The following is a 9,293-nucleotide window of genomic DNA, read 5'->3' on the forward strand; positions in this document are numbered from 1 at the left end:
TGTAGGCAGAATTTCATTTGTTGGCCATAGGAAGAAAACACTTATACAAGGTAAAATTCACTATTTTCATTTCACGCTGGGATTTGAAGAAACAAAGGACAGCAACCAATGTGGAGGGGGACAAGGCTTGGGATAGAGCCCCCTGCTCCAGGCACACCGGCAGAATCTAGTCCAGTAAATGGGGACTTCACCACCCACATACTACACCTTGAATCTATAAATCAACATCCCTGACTGGTAAACTCCTGCTAATACTTGCCTTTTTCTGCCCCTTTCAGCCTGAGAGCATCCAGAGTATCCAAGTCCTCCTTTCCCCATCTTCATCCTTAGACATAAATGAATCCGCTTTCACATGCAAGAAAACTTCAGTCAAAAAATACAGTTGGTCTTCAGTCCTTCTGTTCTTCTCTATATGGTCTTGGCCCAGCTCGGTAAACATTTGTCGAGTGCCTATTCTCGACCAGGATTTGTGTACACTGAGGGTCCAAAAATGCAAAGGATGGTTCTCTGTCCCTGAGAAATTCAAAGTCTCATTTCCTCCAAGTCTTGCTAATACCCACGTAATAACTGGGACTGGCTCCTGCATGGAGAAAGCACTGGGTGATGGCTGAGCAGCTGCTTGACACTGGATTCTCACTGCCACTGACCCTAGTTTCTTTCATTTTCTATATACAGACATTTAAAACTAAATTACTGTTGAAAGTCATTAGAAATTAGCTCGGATGCCAATGTATGACCACGTCTGTAAAAGTAAAATATCATTATTTCTGCTTAAAGTAAAACAAACAAAAAAAACCCCACAGCATTTCTGTAATTGGTGCACCAACTGTGCGTGAAGTTCTCAAGTCAGGTCAACTGATGGGGGCTCCTGTGGTGACTAGTTTGTAGTAGGCTCCTTTCTGGGCCATCAGTTCTTCATGGGTCCCCTTTTCAATCACTATCCCCTGTGACATGACAGCAATGATATCCGAGTTCCGGATGGTGGACAAACGATGGGCAATGACAATGCAGGTCCGGCCTTCTCTGGCTTTGTCCAAGGCGACCTGCACCGTCTGCAAAGAGAAGATGGAAAGTTGATGCAAAGACGCATGCTTGTTCCCTGGCCCACCATCGCGAGAGTTCTGTTTCATACCACCTGATTAACATCTCTATATTCAGGGGTTAAACCCAAAGGCTTGACAGGAGAGAGAGGATTAAATAAATATTTGCTGAATGCAATGCATCAGTGACTTAAATTGCAGTCTACAAGCTGAAAAATTTCAGTGAAGCCAGAATGAACCAAACTACAAGATCACAAAGTAATTTTACAATACTTGAGGGTCTAGTTTGCTAAAATGAAACCAAGGAAACAATGTAAGGTAACAGTTAAATGGTCACTCCTGGGCTTCCCTGGTGGCGCAGTGGTTGGGAGTCCGCCTGCCGATGCAGGGGACGCGGTACCGTGCCCCAGTCCGGGAGGATCCCACATGCCGCGGAGCGGCTGGGCCTGTGAGCCATGGCCGCCGAGCCTGCGCATCCGGAGCCTGTGCTCCGCAGCAGGAGAGGCCACAACAGTGAGAGGCCTGCAAAAAAAGTCACTCCTGATACTGTTCCTCACTGAGGACATTTTAGCTCTCTCCAAAACAGAATCCTGACTTTTAAGGAGTTAATTCTAAATGGTAAATTTCGTAATTGTGTTTCGCCCAATTACATTTCCTTTCATGCAAACTGCACATCAGATACCGCCTCTAACTTTGTGTTGTATGCTTCCCACCTCCTCTGCCACGGAACTTTAGAACTATAAAATACGAAATGCCTATCAGATGGCCTGGATTATTTTATTTTATTTAAGAAAGCTCATTATTTGCCCATGAAAAAAGTGTCACCTAGCCTAAACAATCTTAAAAACAATTCTTATTTTAAAGTGAAAAAAATTGTTTTTATTTGAAGCAATCCTATTTTAAATCACTTTCTCTAGACTATTGTCTTTGGGCGCTACAAAGGAGTGGCAATTTCTACTATTAATGAATCAGAAAATTAACAATACTGCCATTTTATAAGGACAAATATTACAGCAAAAATCTCATTTATAATGACCTAAGACTTTAGAAAATCAGTACCTACCTTTTCACTTTCTGTGTCTAAGGCAGAAGTAGCTTCATCTAGTAGCAAGATTTTAGGATCTCGTATGATGGCCCGAGCAATAGCAATGCGTTGTTTCTCCCCTCGAGAGAGTTGAGACCCCTGGGACCCAACATTAGTTTCATATTTCTGGAAAAAATATGGTAAGTTTGAGAACCAGAAACAGCCACTGTTCCTGTGCTGTAGGGAGCCCACATCAATGACCCCTCTGAGGATTTAAACAATTTGTTTTTTCTGAAATTGGGAATTATTTGTATAAAGGATGTCAAATCCATTTAGGCATATTAAAAAAAATATGGCGTTTTATGACCTTGCATGTTGGGAAACACGGGGACTTTGTATCCCTTGCTCTGCATTTCTTTTAGGTTTGTATTTTTGATCTCTTTCTCCTTGCGTATGAGATCCTCCCTGATTTAAGATTCCCTGATTTCCCAACTCCTGTCTGGAAGATCTTTCCAAGACAGAATGATCCTAGGCATATAAGGGCCTTCAAGAAATCTCCTGGTCCATTCCCTTGTTGAGGTAGCATCATTCTGGAACACAAGCCTAACTTTCAATCTTCACTCTTGCTGCATACCAGCTCTGTGATCATGAACAAATTATTTAAATTTCTGTGAGCTTCATAACTAGTTAACATATTTGTTGTTTTAGATGAAATTATGAAGGAAAATCCCTACGTAGGCGTCAGGCCTACGTAAAAAACAGTTACATTCAAACAGTATTTACTATGCATCAGGTACTGTACTAACTATTCTAGCCAGCTTATCATTTAATGTTTACAGAAATCATTTTCTCCCAATTACTATTTTTCAGTTTCCATGTCTTAATTTTCTTAGTGATCAACCACCAAGAAAGACCCTTGGTGGATGGAAAAATGCAGAGTCAATATCACACTACATTCAAACTTGGCTCTGGGAAAGTGAGGAACTCCAAGGCAAATGCAACTTACCCACCACACACAGGAGTTGCTGCCAAGTAACAAAATGATCATGATGACAATAGTAACAGCAGCAGCTTTCTTTCTGAGGCTATTATGTGTGCTCTCTCATTCTAAGTTATTTTTTGCATTTTGTAGACGACTGAGTCTCAGAAAAGTAATTGTTACAGAAGTAACTTTACACCAGAAAGTGGCCAAGCTTGGATTCAAATCAATGTCTGTTCCAAATCTCAGGATGTTTTTCCGTTATGCTAAACTGATGCTCAATTTACTGCTGCTTCACTTACAACAAGTAATACAGCATCCTTTGCGTTGGATAATATACTACTTTCCAAAACTAAAGATTATGTTGATGAAGGACATTCATTTTGCGTAAAACACTGAGACGATCTCAGGGCCCTGGGAAATAAGTTGTGTTGCCTTTGACCTTCTCCGTGAGCCACAGTCATAATACTTTTTAGTCATTCTACCTCTCTCCCTCCCCGTCTGCCATAGGGAATGACTCTGACTTGGTACCCACCTCTGGAAGGGACATGACAAAGTCATGCAGCTGAGCCTGCTTTGCGGCTTCTATGACTTTTTCCGTGGGGATTTCTTTGGTGTTGTCTCCATACTTGATATTGTCCACTATGCTACAGGCAAACAACACCGGTTCCTGGGAAACGATTCCAATCTTCGAGCGGAGAAACTGGACGTTTACATTTTTGCTGTCATGCCCATCTATCATCTGCCAAATAGAGGTGACAGCCAGGGCACTGAGTTTTAGAATTCCAGCAGTGAGGAAAGTTTGTATCCTAGAGTTAGTGTTATGCAAGATATTTGCTTTGCTTAACAGACAACAATCTAAGGATTCTTGGAAATAAATTATGTTGCCTTTGACCTCTGGCGGTGGTGTCTGCCAGAAGTGGTGTCAAAGTTGTGATCAAACATGGTTGTTTGTTTCCCAAATTCTAGTTCTATGGGTAGTATTATACAAACAGGAAAGGCACTCCAGACAGTATCTAGTTAAAAAAAAAACAACTTCCTCTTACCCTTTGGTGCAGCACATCCTCTCCAAGTACACAGAATTGCTCAATTTTGAGACTCCATGAGTTATGAAATGGGGTTTCCTATGTAAAGCTGTTGGACAATGTAAGAATCAAACCTGTTTCCTTGATTTCACTGATACTAACCTCTGAATAATTGAGATAACAGACCCCAGTACGGAGTATATTTATTCACTTAGTCAACCAACAAACATATATTGAATTACCTGCCACAAAGGCACCATGCTAGACAGTCTTTTGTATGTTATATAAAGAAAAAATATTTTGTAGTGAGGTGGATGGACCTAGAGTCTGTCATACAGAGTGAAGTAAGTCAGAAAGAGAAAAACAAATACCGTATGCTAACACATATATATGGAATCTTAAAAAAAAAAAAAAAGTGGTTCTGAAGAACCTAGGGGCAGGACAGGAATAAAGACGCAGATGTAGAGAATGGACTTGAGGACACGGGGAGTGGGAAGGGTAAGCTGGGATGAAGTGAGAGAGTGGCATGGACTTACATACATTACGAAACGTAAAATAGATAGCTAGTGGGAAGCAGCCGCACAGCACAGGGAGATCAGCTCGGTGCTCTGTGACCACCTAGAGGGGTGGGATAGGGAGGGTGGGAGGGAGACGCAAGAGGGAGGGGATATGGGGATATATGTATACATATAGCTGATTGACTTTGTTATGAAGCAGAAACTAACACAACATTGTAAAGCAATTATACTCCAATGAAGATGTTAAAACAATAATAAAGAAAGAAAGAAAAAAAATCTCTATTTTTTAGGAACTCATGATCTATCTAGGCAGTTAATTACAGGAACTCATATGTCTACCATTTGAGCTCTTTCACTTAAAAGGCTTAGAATAGTAAAGGTACAGTATGTCTCACATACTGTAATACTGTAAAGTATTTGGCCCCATGATTTCAGAAAAAGATTATATTAAATGGTGTAAATATATGATGTTTTAGATAATTTTTTCACAGTGTAAAAAACAAACACTACTAGAAAAAATATAAGGCATTCTTCAACAATTAGCCCTTGCTCACCTTCCTCTATGCATTTTCCATAGTACTTATAGACTGCAAAGCACGATTTAACAATTAAATACTGGAGCTGTTTGCTAATTGTTGTCTATATGCTAGTATTGTAAGCTCCTAGAAGACATAAGACATGCTTCATGCTCCTTAGAATTTCTCACAGGGCCTAATGCAGTGCTGAGCACATCACAGGTACCCAATTAAATGTTGAAAACGTTGAATGTCTGTGTTTGTTAGCTTCCTTAAAAGCAAAGAGGATTTTAAAAAATTGCATTAACGGTGGTATTTTTCCTACTGAAAAATGTTTGTAGAAACATTTTACGATGATGTAACAAAATATATTGTGTCTATGAAATGCAAGGAATCATACTGATTTCTTCATGGGCATTGCTTTCTACCTGTGACCAGAACATTCACTGAGTACATTCAGAGAAATATACTTAATATACATGTTAATGTTGAAGAAGTCAAACATGAAGGATTCAGGTCCCTGCATGTCATGTAGTTCACAGTCTACCTGGGTGATAGACACGAAAGATCTGACATTTGGGGAAACTGGATCCTCTCCTTTGTAGAGATCAGACTCCCAGTGAAACGTACTTTCTAGATTCATCAATCACCAAATACTTTCAAACAAATTAAAATCTCTATACCTAAAATTAATAAAAGTGATTATAAACTACAGATAATCAACTCTTACTCCTTATTTTCATAACTTCCTGGATTTTACCACTATCTGTTTGCTTGCTTTCTTGTTTTGCTTTATGCAAGGGAAACTTTAGTTGCCTCTTTCAAGTTTCTTTCAGCATTTCTCATCATGTTATCTATCCTCATTGCAATGAAGATTATACTATTCAGGGATATCAGAAAGTCATTTTTCAAAAAAGAAGGATTAAATAATCAATCAGACCCACACTTCTGAATCATTTCTTAGAAAACTACTTGCAGATGCACTCCAACAAAATGAGACGGAAAACCAAAGAAAGAGGAAGATACGGGAACTAGGAAATAATGGATCTAATCCAAAAGATACTGCAGGAAACTCATAGGCTGACAGTTGTTCAGGTAGGTAGGATGTAATTAGTCCAGGCAGTGGCAGAAATAAGGGAAAGAAGCAGGTTCCTCTGAATAGGTATCAGGAGAGAGATATTGGAAGAAACTAAAGATTTTATAAAGGCAGAGAACGCAAGAAAAAAGAAAGTATTTCAGAAAAACAATCAAGAAAGAAAAATGTAATGCTAATGTACCTCCCTACTTAACTATGAGATGAACAATATTTACTTAGCCATAATAAAAGTTAATAGATTTTCAACTTTTAGAATCAACCTAGAGTAAAAGTGTAAAGATAATAAATGTTATAAACAAAAGGTAAGCATTTTATATTCTTTTTTTAAAATGTGGTACATATATACAATGGAATATTACTCAGCCATAAAAAGGAATGAAACTGGGTCATTTGTAGAGATGTGGATGGACCTAGAGTCTGTCATACAGAGTGAAGTAAGGCAGAAAGAGAGAAACAAATATCATATACCAATGCATATATGTAGAATCTAGAAAAATAGTGAACCTATTTGTAGGGCAGGAATAGAGACACAGATGTAGAGAACAGACATGTGGACACAGTGGGGGAAGGGGAGGGTGTGACAAATTGGGAGATTAGGTTTGACATAAATACACTACCATGTGTAAAACGGATAGCAAGTGGGAACCTGACGTACAGCACAGGGAGCTCAGCTCTGTGACGACCCAGATGGGGGGGTGGGGTGGGGGAGGGGGAGGGAGGGAGGTCCGAGAGGGAGGGGGTGTATGTATACATACAGCTGATTCACTTCATTGTACAGCAGAAACTAACACAACATTGTAAAGCAATTATACTCCAATTAAAGAAAAAAAAGATAATATAAAAGTATAGTTATTAGGACTTGAGAGGTAAAAAGAGGGAGGAAGAGGTGAAAATAGAGGTAGAATTGCTAATATTCTCATCTTAGAAAATGAGAATTCAAGAGATGTTATCTATAGGTGATGGAAAAGAAACAGAAGTGTATTGATTAAATTTACAAATAAAAGAACTTTTAAAAGTAATGTAACCATACTGGGAGGAGGTGGGTAAAAGGAGGGGAGAGGTGAGGGTAAAAGCTAAATTTCCATCTCTTGAGAATAAGTCAACAGAGGGTCTAAATTCGTTAAATCATGGAACAGCAGCATAAGCATATTATTTAGGGACTTTGAGGTAATCATTGGGAGATCTAAAAACATAAAGTGGTTAAAGATAGCTGCCTTTGAGCAGGAAAATGGAGAATGGGGAGTGGAAAGGGTGGAATAAGGGGTTGGTTTTGTTTTGTTTTTTTTAACAAATCTCTCTTATTCTACTCTGTGCTCCTTTGCATGTATTATTTGGAAAAAATAGAAAGGAAAAAGAAAAGAAGAGAAAAGAGGAAGAAATTCTGTGGAAAATAAGCAACAAAGCAAACCACCAATTTTTCAAACATCCTAACCAAAGATTTATGGCATATGACTACCAATTTGAGGTCCTTATATTATTTAGACTTTAGCTTCTTGAACCAGGATTGTCTCAGATTTTTCATACTAAATTCCCTTTCTTACTCATTTATCATTGTGTTTCTTATCACCCCCACATTTTCCATTCCCAGTCATTAGTTTCCTGATTAGTCTGCACTTTCTGCCCCATTTACAGGTAAGTGAATGCTTCTGTTAAGTACACTCATCTCCAGCTTTGCAGTTTTCTTTGCCTAACTGGTCAGCAGACCATCTGGAACTGGGAAGAATATAATGTTAGAAATTGTGAGGTAGAATCAGGTCAACCAGCAAATGACTGGAACTGGAAAATACTGTCCAAGGCAAGCGCTTTGGAATGAGTCTGGCAAGACACAACCTTGAAGATGACTTTTAGGGGTTGGAGATACTCTGCAGAAAGCCAAATTCTCAAATGCATTGAGAATTTTGCATTGCTTACCACCTTCCCTTGGTCAGGATCATAGAAACGTTCCAACAGCTGAATACTGGTGCTTTTACCACATCCACTGCTTCCAACAAATGCCAGGGTTTGCCCTGGACCAACAGACACTGAGAGACCATTCAGAACTTGTATATCAGGTCGGGAAGGATATGTAAATTTGCAGTCAACAAAGTCAATCTGCCCCTGGAAGTTGTCCTGTGGACGGGAAGATTAGAATTATATATGCTCTACTAGAATCTAGACTATTGAAAATGCACATAAGCCTGAGTTTTAAATCCTTGCTTAAGATACCTTCAACACCGAGCTGCTGAAGTGCAAAGTATAAAGACAGCAACTTAATGAAATGGCATTCTAGTCCCTATTCCAGCAGACGTAGAATAAAAGGAGGCTTAAGCATCGAATTTAAAGATATTTGATCTCTTATTCCCATTCTAACCTAAGGGGATTTCCTTGTCACCCATTCTTTGACATTCTGCATGGAAGAAAATAGAGGATATGATTTCATCACAGAAGCCAGTAACTGTGCAAATTCCTACAGCTCTGTTCCCCCAGAGATTTAAAATAATAACATTACACTTGAAATTACTTACACAGAAAGTTACTTGGGCCCTGAATTGCAAAGGTGAAATACCTTGAGTTGTACTCTCTGACGTGTGAACTCTAGAAATGGATAGACATTTAATAAACCACACAGAGACTTACCTTTTATTGAGCTGAAGGAGAAACAGGGCATTTGACCAATTTTAAAAGATTTCTGCATTTAGTTGACTTTACTGGGGTTCAGGGGTTTTTGGCTCTCTTGAACATACTGGGATATTAAAAATTAGGCAGGGAAGATTAAAAAACACCTATAGGGACTATCAGTTAGAAAAAGTGATATTTCTTTGAGATCAAATTAATTTTCTGGGAGTCCACATGAGCTCATGTGGAACACAGATAAACATGAATTAAATCACTATTATTGGACAGGAGAAACTGGTTTTTCTACATTCTGTACCAGGATATCAGTAGAAATCCTGGTGGTTGGGTAGGTCTCAAAAGACATGTAGCTTCATTCGTTCCGGAACTAAGTGTGTTTTATAGTACCTGTGTACTATAAAACAAGTATTCACTGGGTATCATTGCCTTATTCAAGTTCCAGCTTTATGAAGAACTTTTTTTTTTTTTTTTTTTTTTTTTGGT

The 9,293-nt window shown here is 38.9% G+C and overlaps 1 protein-coding gene across 1 annotated transcript in view; it reads right to left on the reverse strand.

The window, feature by feature from the left end:
* ABCB11 (ATP binding cassette subfamily B member 11) overlaps positions 1–9,293 on the reverse strand; it is a 95,806-nt gene continuing 86,513 nt past the window's right edge. The window contains exons 25-28 of the mRNA XM_007452617.1: positions 8,109–8,306; positions 3,579–3,785; positions 2,104–2,250; positions 1–1,052 (exon numbers count right to left, since the gene is read on the reverse strand). Coding sequence (XP_007452679.1) covers positions 852–1,052; positions 2,104–2,250; positions 3,579–3,785; positions 8,109–8,306 — 753 coding nt within the window. The 3' untranslated portion in view covers positions 1–851. The remainder of the gene's footprint in view (positions 1,053–2,103; positions 2,251–3,578; positions 3,786–8,108; positions 8,307–9,293) is intronic.

This window comes from Lipotes vexillifer, unplaced genomic scaffold, assembly GCF_000442215.2.
Source record: "Lipotes vexillifer unplaced genomic scaffold, Lipotes_vexillifer_v1.1 scaffold454, whole genome shotgun sequence".
In the NCBI taxonomy this organism is placed as follows: Eukaryota; Metazoa; Chordata; class Mammalia; order Artiodactyla; family Lipotidae; genus Lipotes; species Lipotes vexillifer.